General features: G+C 36.6%; 1 protein-coding gene across 2 annotated transcripts in view; it reads left to right on the top strand.

Annotated features, from left to right (window-relative positions):
* Positions 1–19,971, top strand: part of MYOF (myoferlin) — a 76,254-nt gene that overhangs the window by 38,157 nt on the left and 18,126 nt on the right. For both annotated transcript variants that reach the window (XM_013951142.2, XM_013951144.2), the window contains exons 18-36: positions 14–138; positions 646–762; positions 1,148–1,325; positions 2,160–2,284; positions 2,800–2,906; positions 5,202–5,394; positions 6,356–6,511; positions 7,570–7,701; positions 9,168–9,331; positions 11,410–11,524; positions 11,655–11,760; positions 13,778–13,920; positions 14,215–14,388; positions 15,514–15,625; positions 17,134–17,211; positions 19,018–19,199; positions 19,294–19,452; positions 19,589–19,687; positions 19,797–19,958. In XM_013951142.2, coding sequence (XP_013806596.2) covers positions 14–138; positions 646–762; positions 1,148–1,325; positions 2,160–2,284; positions 2,800–2,906; positions 5,202–5,394; positions 6,356–6,511; positions 7,570–7,701; positions 9,168–9,331; positions 11,410–11,524; positions 11,655–11,760; positions 13,778–13,920; positions 14,215–14,388; positions 15,514–15,625; positions 17,134–17,211; positions 19,018–19,199; positions 19,294–19,452; positions 19,589–19,687; positions 19,797–19,958 — 2,627 coding nt within the window. The remainder of the gene's footprint in view (positions 1–13; positions 139–645; positions 763–1,147; positions 1,326–2,159; positions 2,285–2,799; positions 2,907–5,201; positions 5,395–6,355; positions 6,512–7,569; positions 7,702–9,167; positions 9,332–11,409; positions 11,525–11,654; positions 11,761–13,777; positions 13,921–14,214; positions 14,389–15,513; positions 15,626–17,133; positions 17,212–19,017; positions 19,200–19,293; positions 19,453–19,588; positions 19,688–19,796; positions 19,959–19,971) is intronic.

Raw genomic sequence — 19,971 nt, forward strand, 5'->3', positions numbered from 1 at the left:
GTTTTCGTGTTAGCAAGCACAGGGGATACAGAAGTAGGCTTTTTACCAACGTTTGGGCCGTGTTACCTAAACTTTTATGGAAGTCCAAGAGAATACACTGGATTCCCAGACCCGTATGATGAATTAAACTTTGGAAAGGTCAGTGTCCTCTTTTCATTATTTTTAGTAAAAAGATTGAACCCAATTATTTTTAATCAACAAATTAATTCATTTTTCCTGTTTATTTGTTTCCTAGTAAACTGCTTTTGGTGTTGCTTTTTGGATAATAGTTTATGATTAATAAGAAAACATGACAACATTTTCTGTTTTTATCTGTTTGCTTTTTAAATTCATTTTTGAATGAGCAGAAATATTTTTGGTGATTTTCACCGTTTGCATCTTTGCATGCATTTGTACTTCCTAGTTCCCTTTTTTCTTAAATATATATAATTTTTTGACTTCTAGTATTAACACTGATTACTGTTTTTCAGTTGTTGATCTATGCTTCATAAATATGTTTCAAAATATGTTGAAATATGTTGATACATGCTTCCACAGAAGTTTTGAGAAGACTTCAGTGGGGTCAGAAGCATGTGCAGCCAAAGAAAGAGTATGTTACTTTAGAAGAAGATACTAAATTGGACTGAATGTGTGATTGTGTTTCAGGGAGAAGGAGTTGCTTATAGAGGGAGAATTCTGGTTGAACTGTCTACAGTACTTGAAAGCAAGCCTGTTAATAAAAAGTTAGAGATGATTCCTAGTGATGACATGCTGGTTGTGGAGGTAAATCCCTGCTTTACGGACAGTGACAGTCATGGAGATGTGCTTGGTCTGTTTATTTTTGGAGAATGACCTGACTTACTAAATTGAAATAATGGAATTGAATCTTACAATTAAAAGATCTAGTTATTGATGGTGTGGCTGCAAAAATGTCATACCCTGGTAGCATGAAATATTAATTTGAGATATTTTCATATTAAATACAGTAATTTATTATTCACGTATGAATATATAGAGATATATTCCTCATATCTTTTTTGCTTGCATCTCACAGAAATCAGTAAAATTATTAAAATTATTATTTCCATTGAGAAATTACTACTGTTTTCTAAAATTATGGATACTATATTACAAGTATTCAAATAAACTAAAAAGGTTCTCATTGTAGAAATACCAGCGCAGACGAAAGTTCAGCCTGGCTGCTGTGTTTCATTCTGCTACCATGCTGCAGGACACTGGTGAGCCGATCCAGTTTGAAGTTAGCATTGGTAACTATGGCAACAAGTTTGATACCACCTGTAAGCCTTTGGCATCAACAACTCAGTACAGTCGTGCTGTATTTGATGGTAAGGATGCTGCTGTTATGAGGCTAAAATCATGTAAAATTCTCTTTTGGAAGTGCAAAATATTTATTCTATAGTTTTAGAATGACAGCTGTAACTCCACTGAAAATTATTGGAAATGTAACAGAAAATAATGTGTGGCTCTTGTCAACTGTTGATGCAGTGTTATATTTATGTAAGTCATGCTCTAAAGGCTGCCAAAGTTATTAAAGCAATTTTCACAGAATTCACCGAGACCTGTTGATTATGCACAGGAAAACTGGCAAGGAAAAAAAAACACAGTATTTTACAGGTATCTGAAACTTAGGGTTTAAAATGAGAAAATACCCTTTGAACATTCTGATTTTAAAAACTTTTTTTTTTTTTTTTTTGAATAAGGGGTTTGGCAACCTAGAGGAAAACAAACTGGCTAGATCACAGGAAAATATATCTTGGCTATAATTTTACTTTATTAATTGCAAACTTCAAGTTCTCCTTTTTTCTGCATATTAAATGAAGTAATCTGGTTTTACTTTGGAGCATTTTATTTCACAGAAATGCTTATGTTAATGTGCTGTCTACATCAATAAATTATTTGAGAGAATAATGAAAATGTTAACAGATAATTTGTTTTTTAAAAAAACAAAAACAAACTATTGGATTTTGAAGCAATTTGAGGTAAAAGCTTGCCATCCAAGGGACACCACAGTGCCTGAAAAATACAAATCCTTTGATAAGTTTGGGCTAGCTGTGTCTTCTTCGTGAATTGTTGTACATAAATGAAGTAAATATGTGCAGTATACAGTATGTATTCCTGCCGTGAATTCTAGCTCTAACATAAGGAATGTTTCACACCAGGTAATTGTTATTACTACTTGCCGTGGGCGAACACAAAGCCAGTTGTAACACTGACTTCCTTTTGGGAGGACATAAGTCATAGACTAGACCCTGTGAACGTAATCCTAAACATGGCTGAAAGACTGGTAAGTTGCCTAGAGCCTTCTTTTGCTTGTTTTCGTTCTTTTTTTTTTCCCTTTTAATTTAGAGGTGTAATGGAAAGTGACATTTTGGGCGAATAATGGAACTGGATTCTGATGCTCACTTTGGTTCTATTCAAAATAAACACAGATCAGTGTGATAAATGGCACTGCTGATCATAGGTGTGTATTCTGGCAAGGCCCAACACTTTCATACTTGAATCTGCAGGGAATTCCCACAGGAAGAGTCCGCAGTGTTGCCTAGGGGCTTGTTAAGTCTGTAGCACTGTATCTGCAATATCATGTATTGTTGAACACAGTGAGATGGAATCTAGGAAGAGTCCTGTTAAATATGAGTCAAGTATGAACATCTGAATCTTTGTTGATTTGGTTTTTGTATATATAAACATATGTGTACATATACATATAAATAAGATTAAATAAACTCTTGAAATTTGTACTGACCATAATGCCACAGTGAAAGTTTAGAAGTACAAATCCTTTTATTTTAAATTCCTCAGCAATACAACATAGCCACCTTAAAATCAGGAATGCAGGCCAAAATTTCTGAAAACCGATTAGCTGAGATGTGGTTGAAGCTGATTGATGAACTTACAGAAGACATAAGGTAAATTGCCTTTTTTATCTCTTACCTTATCATTCTCGACCTGTTCAGAATCTTCTCTATTGCCTTAACTAAGCCAGAAAACAAATTCTAAGAACCATAAAACTGACTACCCTTATGAGTAGACCTGAGAAGTGGAATTCCAAGTCTCTGAAAGCAATAGGACAGCATGGAAATTACCATGAAGTCATCCGTCTAGCTTTATAATTCTGCTTTATTTTAGTCATTGACAGCAATAAAACAGCATCTCTTTTGAAGAAATCTGAGACAGAACTGTTCTGAAAATTTGAAGTTTTTTGGATCTCTGCTGCTTTTCTACCATCTTAGCTTCTCTAGAATTCCTCAATAAGCTGTTTAGAGTTAGGGCCATAAAGATGACATATTTTTTAGTGACCCTGTAGTCAGTATGTCTGTATGCATGGGAGTGTTCAGAGAAGGCAGCGGGAGTCAGCACTCAAGGTATTGAAGGAGAATAAATTCTGAATAGGGAGGAAGGAACTGGACAAGAAAGAGGCTTTCATAGACAGAAGGAGAGATTGAGGTGTGTGGCGGATGAATGGCACGGTCTCAGGACGCAAACCCTCCTGAGTCCGTGTCAGGAGGGTTTGCGTCCTGAGACCGTGCCTTCATCTGCCGCAGGGGTGGGGGGAGAAGCTTGAAAAACATTAAAGAAGTGGATGATGAAACAACACAGGAAAAGGGAAGGGTGAGGGAAAAACAAGAGAGAACTGTTGTTATCCATTAGAAGAAATAACAAAACATAAAAGGAGAGAACAACTTCATCAAGTTGTAGAGCTAATAGGAAAGTGAACACAATGCAGGTCATATATTAGCAAAAAATTAAATGATAGAAAGCTTATGCCAAAATATAAACTGGTAATAAAGTATCTGTTACTGTCTGGAACACAGCAGAAAGAAAAAAAGAAAGAATGAACTGTCATACGTTAGGACAGGAAAATGTGAAGGGCAAATTGTTGTCACATGGAACCATCTAGATAGTGTGGGAACTCCAGGCTTTGTATCAGTTATATCAGCCCGTCCTCTGACACATCTGTGCTGTTTTTTCATTTGTTCCATTATTTTAAGTATTTTATCACTTAACAATTATGGAGCAGTAGCACTTAGATATATCAACCAGATTAGCTTCCTGTTGTTCTAGGCGTTTTACACTGCATGTACCAATATGTCCCGTAGGATACAATATGCTCTCTATGGCCTTTTCAGGAAGCTCATGAAACCTGCATCAAAAACATAATTCCCTGTGTTGAATTCGCCAAATGATTTTCCTTGCTATGTAAAATTTTAAATGGCTAGGAGTTTTAAGAGAGGCTTAAGTGCTCCATTTAAACATAAAAGGTGACAACTTTCTGGAAGTTCTGATCTGTTACATTTGAATCAAGTGTAAATACTTGTACCCAGGGCAGCAGTTACATTCAGATTAGTAGAACTGAGTATGGTACAATAACCAGTATTAAAGTTTTGCAAAGTCAGAACTGTTAGAAGTACATGGCTTGTGATTTTAAAAAAAGAAAAAAAAAAAACAGAAAAGAGTCAGGGTTTTCAAACTTGGCAGTGTCTCTGGAAAATGTTTGAAATTTTTTTCCAGGATCTTATTAAGGACCTCTTAATGAACTCTGTTAAAGGAATACAGCCATTGGTCTCCAAAAAGCTGTGTTTTCCTTAAACCCCTAACAACTCAAAAAAGCCACATTTTCCCCTGGACTCTACTGCAATGCCTTTCTGTATTTCATGGTTTTGCTTAATAGTTACTCTGCCCTCTGGTGACTTGCCAAGTCCTGGTGAGTCACAGATTTCTTTAAGAGCTTTTCCATGTTTTGATGCCAGAGGGTTGGATAGCTCTCGTCATAGGTACGAGCTGTGTTCTGTATGGTGAGTTTCTGACAAGCTACAGTTTCCAGTGAAAGAAAGGAACGCAGCCTTGGCCTGAAAGCAGAGGTTTCATCTTCTGGAAGTGTATGTTCTGAGACAGTAATTTCCTAATCTGAATATAGGAAAATGGATTTTGCTTGGTTTGGTTAGTAGCAATTACATGACAGCATACACCTCAAGCAATTTTATACTGGTGCTTCTTATATAAGCACAGCCTTGCCCTTGCTTATTGTAACCACTTTGTTGGAAATCTATGTAGGAATAGATGTTATTGCATTATTCTGGTGGATTTAGATCACAACAAATAATAGCACTTAATCTGTTGCCATTGTATATGTGTCAATATTTGGTATGTGGCTAAATAATATCCACTTAGTTTTCTAACCATAGTAAATACTTTCTTTTCAGTAAACCATTTCCCCTCATAGAAGGCAAATCTAATATTACAGTCCTTGACACTCAGATTGAAAAACTGCGCCTCAAGTCTCTCAAACAGATTGGAGAAGCAGCAACGAGGATGAGAAATGAAGCTACTGATGTGCAAGCCGCTCTGACAGAAATTGAGGATTGGTTGGATAAATTACTGCAACTGAGTGAAGAGGTTTGTACTGCCCAACACCAGTGATTCAGCTAGTTTAGAAATACGTGTCTAACACAAATTGGTGTAATGTCCACTGTTGATCAAGCAATATCCAGTCGTCTTAGTAATTTTAGATGCTGTGAAAGTAAACATGTTCCTCTCTGTAAATATGCTTAGGATTTATATAAATACAGTGTTTTATTCTATATCTGACCTTTAAAGAGAATTTAGATTGGGAGATAATCCCTCTGTGATTCGTAGAATATATTGTAATCTGTTCAAACAGCATTTTTTTCCAGAACTACAAGTCACCTTTCTGGTACAGTAAATGCAGGATATATCTAGTACCTCTGTGCCCAATCAGCCATAGGAATCAACTTGCAACAGAGTTAGATGTGTATATTTTTCTTTTCTTTTCAGTAATGTCTTAATTTTTCATCTAGGTTATTCTTTCTCGTAATTGGTTTTCACAACATTGTAGAAATTTTTATCTTTCCTTTGTTACTTTTGTTTTGAAAAATTGCAGATTAAAAAAATGGCAGTTCATTTGGAAGACTTGCAGCTAGCACACAGAGGTGTGCACAAATCCACAAAAAGCTAGTAGGCTGTTTCTGTCTTCTGCTAAAAGCCTTATGATTATTTACCTGTAATCTGCAGTCACTATAGTCACTGTAACTGAAATGAGATTCAAAACATTTCTAGAAAATTTGCCAAAGATGTAGGAACCAGATCTTTTTATAAGACTTACTAACTTTCCAACAAGTTTAATGGTATCTGTAATGATTGCTTCAGAACTATATATTGTCTTACTTGCAAAGTAAAACATTTTCCTCCATTTATCAAAAATTCTTTTTTATTATTAATCCTAAGTGATAAGTCCTTTAACATACCTGATTAATGTTTCTGTTATCTAAGCATTAGATTAGATTAACATTCTATTAATTACTGATTTTAACTTTTTTTCCTCACTAAAAATCCACAGCCACAAAACAGCATGCCCGATGTGATCATATGGATGATCCGAGGGGAGAAGAGGCTGGCTTATGCTCGTGTTCCTGCACACCAAGTGCTGTATTCCACCACAAGCCCTGAATCATCTGGTAAATACTGTGGAAAGACCCAAACAATCTTCTTAAAGGTACTGTAATAATATCATCATGTAACTGTAACTCCCTAAACTGAGATGCCTTCTGACATGAGCATGTGGCATGCAAGCAAAATCTGAAAAATAGAGTGTCAAAACTCAGGACAGAATAAAAGCCAGCTGCATTTAGTTACTCCAGAATATCACAGAAATTATAATGTAAATCTCATTATAAGTAAGAGTTAGAATGAACATCGATCCCTAACCTTCATGCTTTTTTTGAAAGAGCTCAGAATTGTGATGTGGCTCTTACAATGTTATTGGCATTGGTGTTTTGAGGATGAATGTGAATGGAAACTTTCAGAGGGAAGAATTGGAATAATTCAGAGAAGTTCCAGAAACCTATTCAAAGTTTTGGATGTTTTCCTGCATGTAATACAGGGTGCATCTACATGCAGAAGTTCCCTAGTATGTCTCTCTGCATTGAGTTTTACTCTGGAATGAGAGTGCTTTTCTCCGGTTAAGTTTATATTGTTTTTTTAAGTGGTATAAACTTAACCAGAAAAAGGCAATCAGACTGTAGAACATAGCATTTACCCAGTTTGTGAATATAATATATATAATACTTACACAGATTAATGACTCCATGCAGATAAGCTGGTATCTCAGTATTTTTATGCAGGCCCTTTTATCAGGCATATATTATCAGGCATTGCTTCTTAGTTTAGTGAAAAATTCTGACTAACATATGCATTTTCAGACTCTCCTGACAAGAAACAGTAACATCAATATTGAAATTCTAAGTTTTTGTCATAATTGCAAACTCATTACTGGATAAAACTTGGGAGAGGATGTTACAGGAAGAGGGATAATACTACTGTTACTCTGTGTGTTTTTTACATGTCCCAGGCAGGTACCATTTATAGGATGTTTCCTTCCTGAACTGTTCTGTTACTGGCTTTTGAGAAAATGCAGGAATATATAAATAAGCCATGTATTATTTCTCATATCTCTGTGTTATTATATGTATTTTACTAGAAGCTACAATACCTGTCTAACATAACAAAGAATACTTTTTTTGTTTGTATATTGCTGTTGTTTATATGTTCCAGTACCCACAGGACAAGACGAAAGACAGCAAAATGCCTGTGGAGTTGCGAATTAACATTTGGCTTGGGCTGAGTGCAGTTGAAAAGAAGTTCAATAGCTTTGCAGAGGGAACATTCAGTGTTTTTGCAGAAATGGTACGTCCATTATTACTTTCTTACCTTAAGCTTGGATGTGCGTTTTAGGAATTCACTGCAATTGGAGCTCTTCTGAATTTTTTTGCATGCCTGGCAGAAGGGAGAGTAGTGCTTACTATACTCTATGCTGAAAGAAGTAGACCACGTTCGAGGCAATTAATCATCAAGTCCATTGTACCTACCAGATGAATTTCGGCAGACCAGGTTCTGAACTGGTTAGTCAAGTAAAAATCTGGATAACTCTAGTGATTTCAAGGCACTTACTTTAGATTTTTATCAGTGTAATTAAGATTGGGACCATTACGTTTTGACATGTGAAGAACTTTTATTTTAATTGTTTCTTCACTTCTCTACAAACGATACATGGATACAACTAGTTTTGTTTAATAATGGCTCTTTTGTAGGAGTATAAAAATTTACTGAAACTTAACCATCACAGAAAAACTGGTCAGAACCAGTAGCTTCCACTGACAAAAGGCTATACAATAACATATGATAAAAGTTAACAAAAATTGGATTAAAAATACTTGAAATAGTCCAAAAGCATGCTATAATGGAGATTTGGTCTAATCCCAAGAGTCCTTTTATTTTCATGATAATGAAAAACTGCTGGCATCTTTTACATGCCCCATCACCAAATGCACATATAACGCACATATAATCATCAAATGGCACGTATAATCCAGTATCAGTGTAATAGCTAATGACACAAGACATTTTTACAGGGCCTTGTGTCACCATTGTACCTATAGTTAAATACTCAGTAGTGCTTTGAACAGATCATTTAAAATAGTCAACGGATGTTTAAAGCCATTATTTCTTAAGCATGCAGTTTAAGAGACTATGGAATATCTCATGTTTTCCCTCTATACAGCAGTCCAACAACTCTATAGGAATAAGGAATAGAACAGAGAAGAAAAGTTAAGGCCATCATAAACTATGGATAATCCCCTTAGCATAAGGGGGAATATACTGATATAAACTGGGCTGACATCAGAATTGTGCCCCTGGTAGCTTCCAGGATAAGACTATAGTTCAGTTTTACATATTACAGAAGAAAAGATTGTAAACAGGCAATATGAGATAAAAAAAGAATAAGAAGATCATGCTTTTAGGGAACAGAAGAAACTCTTGTTACAATAGTTTAATGGATTTTTATTTACCAAAGCTTTAATCAGGAGGAAGTTTCCCTGTAGAAGTAGGGAGGCATTAAACTGAGGAGATGGTGCGGTTTAGCAGTGGAATCGTTGTTTACCAGACAGCACAGGAGGAGATGAAAGAAAGCAGCTGAAGAACATTGACATTGCAGAGTAATGTGGGAAGGGAGTATGGTAAGACACTTAAGCTCAGAGAAAGGAAATATATAGTAGAATGCTTCAGTTGTAATAATTACATAAGTCTTATTTTTCCCCCCTACAAGCTTTTAATTGGTCTAAAGTACTGTTTTATTCTTCCTTCTCAAACAGTATGAAAATCAGGCTCTTCTTTTTGGGAAGTGGGGCACCTCAGGACTTGTCGGCCGCCACAAGTTTTCTGACGTCACAGGAAAAATCAAACTGAAAAGAGAGTACTTTCTGCCCCCAAAGGGTTGGGAGTGGGAAGGAGAATGGATGGTTGATCCTGAAAGAAGGTTGGATTTTTTTATTTCTATGGAAGTAGAATAAACAAATTTAATCTCAGAATGTAGAGGAAAAGCTCCTCTCTTTGTTTTCTTGGCTAAGAAAAAGATTTTAAACTGAACTTTTACATGACAGCAGAAGTCAGTCAGTAGTTCAAGCTACTTAATAACTCTAAAATTAATACAACTTTCTATAAAAGGTAAAATTGCAACACAGATAGAAGGAATACATCCATTTCCTAGGAACCAGTTTGTTTTAAAACTGCCCATGTGGTGATAGGCATAACGCTGATATTCACTGTGCCTCGGTGCCTCATCTCTATTTTAGAGATAGTAGTATTTTTCCTTTCTTAGAAAGCTACTGCAAGGATCACTTGTGTGAGAGTCTCATACTCTGCTGTGATGGTTTCAGACAAGAGCCTTAGACAGGTAGATCTTCCTTAGATAGAAACTTAGCCCTGAGGTCCGGTACAAATCTGCAGTTCATATCATATCAACACTATTACAGTGTTTGCATGGCTGTTTGGGTACAGTGGGTTATTTTTTATGTTTATTTCTCTTCATGTTGGGAAGGTCTGGGGCCCTCATTAAACAACTGCCACAGGTTATTTCTCAGCGTGACTTCAGGCGGGGGGTGTTTTCAGAGCCTAGGGCTGCGCTTCCCTGCGACTCCCCCTTCCCTGGCAGATGCAGTTCAGGAGGTCCCAGTCCTCCCCCAGCTCCAGCTGGGTTCACTCTTGCTCCATCAGAGGTTTCAGCTCCCCAGTTGTGCCAGTTCAGCTGTTTGTGTTGCCACACTTTACACCAGGTCAGCTAAATGATTTGTTTAAGAAACAAAAACCAGAATTGGAAAGAGGTGTGTGTGCGCACGCGTGAGATTTCAGAAATGTGGCTTAGAGCAAATGGGCGTAAACAAGGGAGCTGGTCTGGGAGCAGTTGGGTAGGAGGGAGAGAACAGTTCGGATTTATTGCTGAATAAAGTGTAATGAGAAATGACAGTCTGAATTCTGAACTGAAATTACTGGAATTTCACTTGCTTAGAAGTACAAGGTGTAAACATTTTCCAGATTGTCTGAACCAATGAAGGTTTTGTAACCAAATAACTGTGCATGCTCACAGAATGATACATTTTCAGCTGTCACTGGCTCATGCCAGTGACAAAACCCTTAGCCCCACTGAATTCACTGAGGCCAACAGTCCACGTTTTTAATTCCTGTGTTCTGATGGTAAGAAAAATACAGGACTGTTGCTATAGAAATGCTGTGCAGGAAAATGCTATTTGATCTATTTTAAAATCTGCCAATTTATAAGTATGAATGGATGGATTTATTTTCATATCATTTCAATGACTAATCTGATTGGAAGAAAAACAATAACATACATGGTGACATATTCTCCGAAAATGGAAAAAGCATGCTGTTAAAATGCATGAATATGTTTATACCTCATACCTGTTTTTAATGGAAAATAATCCTCATGGCTTTATTTGACCAGCAGATGGCATTTTAGAACATATTTCAGTGCTTTCTGAAATCCTGTTAATCAAAACTGGAAATTAAGGCTAGTGAAATTTATTTTGTCTGAATTAATTTGTTACCATATTTACTTCACCTGCAAGTTAGAAAAATATTAGCCAAATGATTACTTGCCTTGTCAATAGCAGAAAGGAGACAAAATTAACAACATTGCCAAATTTCAGTGCATACCTGGACATATAAAAATTAGAGATGCATATAGCAATGTCATGTGCAGTCTGTTTTTTGTTTTTTTCTTACATTTGAATATATGATGTGTTTTCTTTTTCTGTGAAAAAGTGTTCAAAGCAGACCAGCAGTTAAAATACTCCTGCTAATTACTTATTTTTATCAGTAATGTTTCTCCTATTGCTACTACTGTTGGACTTGTTGCAGTTTGTAAGACATTCTAGGAAAATGTTTCATACAGATGAGGTCTGCACTGTACTCTGTCGATAAACAGAACTCCACAGGTACGGTACAGACTTCAGCATGTGTGCACACTCTGTACATTGCTTCTGTATTCTCTGTAGCTTACTAAAATACTTTTAGTTTAGTATTGTATTTGCTTTGCAGTTTGTTGACTGAAGCCGATGCTGGTCACACTGAGTTTACTGATGAAGTGTATGAAAATGAGAGTCGCTATCCTGGAGGGGAATGGAAGGCAGCTGAAGAGAGTTACACAGACGTGGTGAGACTGTTATTAATATTTGTCACTGGGGGAAAAAAAAAAAGAGATTTAAGAGAAGGAACTCTGGGATTTGCTGCCCAATGTGTTTCATCTATTAAGGCATGGATCTCTTGTTTTTCCCACATAAAAGAATGGAGAAAAAGCTCCACCTCCGCATGAGTTTACATGTCCTCTTGGATGGATGTGGGAAGATGATGCCTGGAAATCTGATTTAAATAGAGCAGTGGATGAGCATGGTAAGATTTACTGTTTGTCCTGATTATTAGGACAATCTCTCACAGTCTGTACAGAAGAAGGATGCCTTCCAAGACTGTCACTATGTCCTGAGCATAATCGTGGTTGCCCTGTGGGGGAACATCCAGGAAACATTTAGGTACCAGTTGCTCAAGGAATCAGATAAAATGACATTGAGTAAATGTTCACTGTCTGCATCTGTTTCTACTCCCATTTTACTCATTGTTTCATCAAACTCACAATTCTCACTGTGTCTTCCTTTGGATCAAAAGGAACCAGTATTTTGCACAGTACATGTAATAAATGTATTTGAAGTGCCCGCTAGAGAGACAGTCGCATAATCTAAGATGATGTACGTTGGCCTTGACTGCAGCAGAAGACGACAACTTTGAGCCAAAAGCTTCAACAAACTTAAAAAATAAAATAAAATGGCTAATGTAAATAAGCTACTAACAAGAGAATTTCCAGTTGGGAAATACTGTATAAATAAACAGTGTACTTGGAAATAGAACCCTTCCTTGTTTGAAAGAAGTTTCCAAAACATTCTTCCAAAGTCGAGTAGTAGTGCAGTCCAGTGGTTAGGATCAGACCTGTCTGTAATTGGGGTTTTTAGGCAAGTCAGACGCTGAAGTTAGACATCAGGCCTCTGTAACTGTATCTGTCTGCGGCAAGGCCAGGCTTGGATCTATCCAGGAATTTAACTGGGAGCCTCCAGCCAGGGGAGGAGGCACTAAGCAGTGCTAAGAGGTGAATCAGGAGGTCCTGGGACCCAAGGAAGTCAGAAACCTGTATGTGTTGGCTGCACACCATTCATGTCCGTGAAGAATCCATATACTGTTGAAAGCAGAGTAATTGTATTAAATTTGTGGGGGAAAACAGCCATGCAAGACTGATCAGGATAGACAGCTTAACACTGTGTAGCTGCTTATTAGGCAACACTGAAATGAAGAAGACTTCTAAGACTGTGAAGCATCTGCCACTGTTAGCCAGAGTTTTTCAGATTAGAGGTACTACTAGCCTGATCAGGTTAGAAAATCCTAAGCACATACAGGGCCACCATTTTCCTGGAGTTGTTTTGACTTTTATATGCTTGTTACTTATCCTAATTTAAAACCTTGACAAGTTTATGAGATACTGATGTAAACAACCTTTTAAGACTGTAATTTGTATAAAGGAATTGGAAAAAGCAGTTGCCAATTAGCAAAGTATTTATGGGGCATGTATTTGATGGTTCAAATACCAATGAATAATAAAAGCAAAGGGGAAGGTTGTAGAAGAAGAGTATCTGTGAAGCCCAGGATTCTGCGAAACTATCATGAATTTTAATGCACTTTAAACCAGCTGAAAACTCTCAGTTATTGCCTTTAAAATATAAGTGAAATAACTAGCTAAGTAGGAAAAAGGAGATTTTATTAATGCTGATATGCTGTCTTGTCTGACAGAATACTGCTTTCTCTCTTAAGTGGAACCTCTGGTAGGACTCTGCAGTAACATTTTAATAAGAAATCAGTCTAAATAAAAGTCTGAGTCCTAGATACCTGGAAACTGCTTTCTAACATGTAGAGCCAAAATACAGTAATAATTTTACCAGTTCTTTTGGTTTTATGATCTGAGTTCAAATACTTGGTGCTCCTTTAAAAGACAAGGTGCTGGAGTTGCAGGAAACAGGACATTCCACTCCTACTTGAAGTAAGGAGTTCTCCCTCTGGTTAAGTGTGGAAAATGTGATAACAATACATCTAAAATTTGAAAAAAAAAACAAGAATGCAAAGAAAAAAACTTAAAATGTATATGTTATAATGTTGAAATTATTATTGTCATATATAATATCATCATAAAATACTATCAGTTTGAGAAAATTATTCCATGGCTATTGGGCATTTGGGGTTCGCAATACCAAATAGTATTCTGTGACTAAAGCTTCATGCCTTGTAGTTAAAGTAACTATTTCCCATGCTTTTTTTATTTATATCTTACATGAGTTCTTGAAAATACACTAACTGATCAATTCTGTTTTAGGATGGGAATATGGAATTACTATTCCTCCAGACACTAAACCGAAGTCTTGGGTTGCTGCAGAGAAAATGTATCATACACATCGACGACGAAGACTGGTGCGAAAGCGTAAGAGGGATCCAACTCAAACACTAACAACAGGAAGGGTAAGTAGAAGAGAGACACAGTCACAGATTGTATTTCTTACACATTGTAAGAGTTTGAGGGGTTTTTTTTTTCCAATCCACATGATATTATGAATTTCCTGAATAAAGAAATCTAATACCAAAACACCCCACTTTTAAATAACTGTATTTTCATTATATTCCTTTTGTCTTTTTGTAGATTGACATTTCCAGCTTCTGTTTATGAGGGAATTATTATGCCTTGCCAAAGCAATTGCAGATTTTTTTCATGGCATTTATACAATACTGTGGATAACCTGGTTTTATGTTTGCCAGGGAATGTCATCATATGAAGATCAAGAAGGATGGGAATATGCTTCCTTGATTGGCTGGAAATTTCACTGGAAACAACGCAGTTCTGATACTTTCCGTCGAAGACGGTGGAGACGAAAAATGGCTCCCTCAGAAACACATGGTGCAGCAGCTATCTTTAAACTTGAAGGTGCTTTGGTAAGATGCAGAGTATCAAGTCATTAAAAATTTCAGTCTTTTAATTTACACCAAGTAAATAAGCTGTTTTAGTCCCCAAAAGGTTAGACTGATATGGAACTGAGGAACTAGTATAGTTTATATTGTTTGAATCATTTAAAGCCTGAAAGGTACTATTAAAGTATCTACTCAGACTGTTGCATATTTATTATGGGAATTTCTGGCTCTTGACTTCTTTTATTGCTTGATTCTTCGAATTATTTTTATTATTATGTGAGATTTAAAGTAAAAGGCCAAAGTACTACATCAGCCTTCTGTGAATAAACTGAAAAGATACCTCAACCTTTTCATATATATAATTCAGATGTATTAACATTAGCACTAGAAACAACAGGCACTGAAACAGCTGCCCTTGATTAATACTTGCACGTATAAACAACCAAACACAGGAAAGAATAGCAAAGCATCTGAGAAGCCAGAATGACATAAATCACAAGTAGATGATCAGAATGTAATTATTCCTCAAGTTTTCAGGTAACACAGCTTAAGTATTTAAGCTCTGTTTACCAAGATACAAATTGGAGAGAATAATGTAAGACACAGATTGCTGTGAGAAGGCTCCTCTACTTTCCTAAGCAACTTATTCTGAGTTTGGTTGTACAGCATTAAGGAGAGCTTGCTTTTTTCCTTAGTTTGTTTATCTTTTTTTGCACCAAATGTTAACCCATGTTTCATTTATAGTATTTTCTTTCTGCACATGTTTTGGTCCCACGGAATTTTAAAATTCCTGCTTCAGTTTCTCTTCTGCCTGCTTCCTGGGCTACTGCTAGGATAAAGGCTAGAGCAGATCTCTGCAGTGGGACAGAACAGAAGACCTGTAACTCTCCTTCAGGAAGAACTGATAGGTAGCCAATCCATCTTCAGAAATAAGACATTCTCCCAAATAAGTTGAAATGACTGGATCTGATTTTTGTACAGCTTCAATGACAACAAGGAATGACTTTTGCACATGAGTAAACATCAATTCAGGAAAGTAAATTTCTCCTTGACCCGGAGGAGTGACTGAAGCCAGTATACACTCCCACTTGTATCAGGTTTCCTCTGAGTCACATGCAGTGACTTTTTTTTTTCTATATGTAACTTTAGGGAGCAGACACTAGTATCGATGATGGAGAGGGGAAAAGTACAGACAAAACGAAGGAGTCGGCTACAAGGGTGTTTGGTGCCAATACACCACTTGTTTCCTGCCACTTTGACAGTAGGTTCTTAACAGTTCTTTTCATATAAATTGCGGCTGTTTCTCTCTGGTCTCTAACAGAATTGCAATTCTTTGTTTTACATCTACGTTTATATACCTCCTGTTACAGTCACTGTGTGATCCTTGATTGGACCACATTTAGGCTATTATAAGAGATTACAATTAATTATTTTGATATGTCAATATACAGTTCATATTAGCATAATTGGATAACTTTGTATGGATCAAGTAATCTCTATTTGTTCAGTGTCGGTCAAACATTTTTTAAACCTGTAGGTTTAAATGGGGGCAGGAATTCTAACACCAACTATTGCAGCACCTGAATTTTAGGCTCTCTTAAATGATCAGTTTTTAGCCTGGTGGTCTCTCCATAACAAGCCTATGCAGGGAGCTAAACCAGCAGAAAAGATGTACATACAATTAATCTTCTGCTGGTTTAGCTCGCTTGTCAGCTCTCTGTAGGGTCAGACAAATGGCAGTCCTGACCGAGAGGATGCAGTAAGAGCATGTAGTTGAGTTGGCAGAGTGAGCAAAACTGTAACATTGCCAACTTAGATTGCCATAAAATGCCTTGGAATCACCAGAATGGGATTCACAAAAGCAAGTCCACTGAAGTGGGAGCCACCAATGTTACTTAATAGGAACAGAGGCCAATCCCATCCCACTCCTAAGACACAAAATCTTTACTTTTTGAGTGTCTCAGAGTGGCACACTTGTCTTTATTTAGAATCTACAGAACTTGAGCTCCCTTCTGGAAAGAGATGCCTAAATCCCATCTTTCAGGAGCTGAAGATGATTTTGCCTGTTTCTTTCAAATAATGACTGTAATAGCATAAGAAACGGCCCTTTTTCCTGCCATAGTTCAGTTTTCAGCTCCTGGCTGATGCAAGTGGCACAGATTTTTCCAAGGTTTGAAAGGGTTGGAGCTGACATCTTTCAAAGTAAAGCTTTATTAATTTAACCACACACTGCCCTGGGTTGGGGCCTCTCTCACATCTTCTTTTTAACCTATTCCACCTTGCCTGCAATGATTTTTTTAATCTTTCAGCCAAAGAGACAGGGATGCAATTGGAATAATTTTCTAGAGCTAATAGCTAAAATGTGAAACTCCTAGATCCCTGAAAGTGCTATAATGGATACTTAAATTAAGCACAGGAATACCCAGTTCTTGTTCCTCTTTGAGCTTTGGTATGAGCTAATTATTGCACTGTTTCAAACAAGAATTTTTGAATAGAAGGATTTTTAAATGATCGTGCACTTGAAAAAAAACAAGTAGCATTTGTTTTTTCATTCCTGCTTTAAGTTGTGTTGCAACAAATGTGCAGAGGCGCTAGCTTGTTGGTACTAGTACATGTCACCAGTGAAGAAATGCAGAAATGTTTCTACAGTGCTGGCGCTTAGTTGAAAAACAGTTTAAAGCATTTTTATAAAGTGAAAATAGCTTCATTAGAGAAAAGATGCCTGTATAGGGCCAATGCATTTGAACTCTTTTTATTTATTTAATACAGGAGTATATAGCTACCACCTTCGCTGTTATGTCTACCAGGCAAGAAATCTGATGGCTTTAGACAAGGACAGTTTTTCAGGTATGGAAAAATCCTACTAATGGTGCAGAAACGCACTTCTGCAATGAATTAGTAAGTTGATTTAGCTATAGACTGTCAAGTCTGTGTGTAGCTCCCAGTTACTGAAAATATGTCAGGAAGACAGTCGCAGCTTCACCACATATGATCCAGATTTGGTTAGTACTGTCCCAGAAGTTGCCCAAAAGAATTGGTCTGAATGTGCAACACCTTCTGCTGCCAACTGAATTCTCAGTGAGGGAATGGGAATTCAAACAAGGCCAGAAATTCCCATGACTAATCCCTTCCCTGTGCCTTAGCTTCTCCTTCTAACAAAGCTTAGAGTTCCTAAACCTTCCTGCAGGAAACTTGCACAAAAGCAAGGATGAAGAAAGCTGAATTGCTGTTGTATCAACAAGTTCCTGTGTTTACTATTTTATATTAATTTAGCACTAAGATGAACTTGTAGAAAACTGCACTGTGCCTTACTAATAAGCACAGATTTTTTTGTACAAGGGTGGTTGTTGCCCTTTTATTCTTCACTCAGGTATTTCACTAATGTTGTATCCATTTGACATCTTTGTAGTTGGACTAATTCAATGCTCAGGTTGACAAGTATTTAATTTTTGCTAGTTAAAATGAAAATTCCACTGGGACATCAGACCAAATGGAAATTGGTTTCTGTAAGAACATCACTTTACACTTCCTTTAAATAAATTCAGCCAAGGATAAAGATGAAGAGGGGAGCTTGGAATTTATTTTCATTAGATTTTTTTTTTTTTTTCCACACCAGCCCTCAGTCATATCTTTCTTTTTCTCCCCTTTCTTAACGAATGATCAAGTGTAGCGTATACCTTTATTTGTTACAGAAGATACAGATCTATAGATAACTTAGTGCTCTTTTCTGAATTTTTTGTATAGCTGCCTATGTGTCACTACTTTGGTCTTATCTCAATATGTAGCATTTAAGAACAAGACAAAGAAATGATAAATGCCCTTAATTTTTATGTGCAAAATTCAGGATAGGTACCTCAAATGCAGTCACATGTAAACCAGCCCATCTAAAATTTATCTTCCTCCAAGTCTAGTTTGAAGAGTTAGCCAAATTTTGTAAAACCTGGATCAGGTACCTTGCCAGAGGCTTTTGAAACTGGCCTAAAGATAACCTTTAAAACAGCTCCTGGTGCTTAGTAATAGCAATTTGTACAGGAAATGTTAATGTCCATCATCAGATACCTTCTACAGAGTTCCTGATGATTTAAAGACCTGCCAAACAGTGGGCCTGCACCACTTTAATCATTCAGCTGTTTCACAAAAAGAAGAGGTTGCTATAAATAAGCATGTTTGACACCAAAGCTTGATCTGAGCAATATAGCCTGGGAGAATTTATTGTTTAGTAGCTAACCAGAACTACAGCGATCTGTTTGCATTATTTACGAGTCTGTAGATTTGTATATCAATGGAGGCACAAAAAGAAAATCTTGTATGGACAATATTTAAGAGATTAGTATGGCCAGTGCTCCAGGTCAGTTTTCAGGATGACTTTCTGATTCATAAGATGTTTTAAGCATTTTCACGTATCACTCTGTTAATCAAGACTTACATAAAGGAAACTATTTAGTAATCAAATGGAATTTGCTCTGTTAAATATAAATGATGCTTATATGTGGACTTTTATTTATATAGAATGGCTTATAGAGCTGGTAATGACTGAAAAGAAGAAAAACAATGTGCTATAATTTGACAAAAATTGGACTTGTGTATCTTGTGGCTTGATGGGGTTTTGCTTGTTTGTAACTATATGCTTTTAATCTTTGTATGATATTTCAGATCCATATGCTCATGTTTCTTTCCTCCATCAAAGCAAAACAACTGAGATCATTCATTCAACTCTAAATCCTACGTGGGACCAAACTCTTATATTTAATGAAATTGAGATATATGGGGACCCACAGACAGTAGCCCAAAACCCACCTAATGTTGTTATTGAACTTTTTGACAGTGACCAAGTGGTATGTGAAAGTTTTTTCCCTGATTGCTTCTTTTTTCTTGAGGGTAACAAATTAATCACTATGATTACTTTTTTTGTGTGGCCAATTTATGCAGGGTAAAGATGAATTTCTTGGAAGAAGTGTTTGCTCCCCCATGGTCAAGTTAATCCCAGAAGAGGACATCACACCAAAACTACTCTGGTATCCTGTAATAAATAATGGCAAAGCTAGTGGAGACATTCTTTTTGCTGCAGAACTTATTTTGAGGGACAAGGTATATACATTTTTATAGTCTTCCACAGTGAGTAATAATGTGAAGAATTATACTGCATAGGTCTTAATACTTGCAAGCAAGCTATTTTGTTTAAGGAAGAGGAGAGAAACTAGTACGTATGTGTTTGTCTTAACAGGGCGGTTCGAATCTTCCAATTCTTCCATCACAAAGAGCACCAAAGCTTTACATGGTACCTCAAGGAATCAGACCAATAGTTCAACTCACTGCTATTGAGGTAGTTTATTCTTAAACTTAATGAATAGAATTACAGTCATTTCATCCTCCAGACAATAACTTCATGTATTTGCCTCAATAAAAAATGTATTTTAAAATTTATTTTACAGATTCTGGCTTGGGGATTGCGGAACATGAAAAACTATCAGCTGGCACCTGTTATGTCTCCAAGTCTCATTGTGGAATGTGGGGGTGAAATGGTGGAATCTGTGGTGATCAGAAACCTCAAAAAGACACCAAATTTTCCATCTTCTGTACTCTTCATGAAAGTGGTACTTTGCTAAA

This window comes from Apteryx mantelli, chromosome 7, assembly GCF_036417845.1.
Source record: "Apteryx mantelli isolate bAptMan1 chromosome 7, bAptMan1.hap1, whole genome shotgun sequence".
Classification (NCBI taxonomy): domain Eukaryota; kingdom Metazoa; phylum Chordata; class Aves; order Apterygiformes; family Apterygidae; genus Apteryx; species Apteryx mantelli.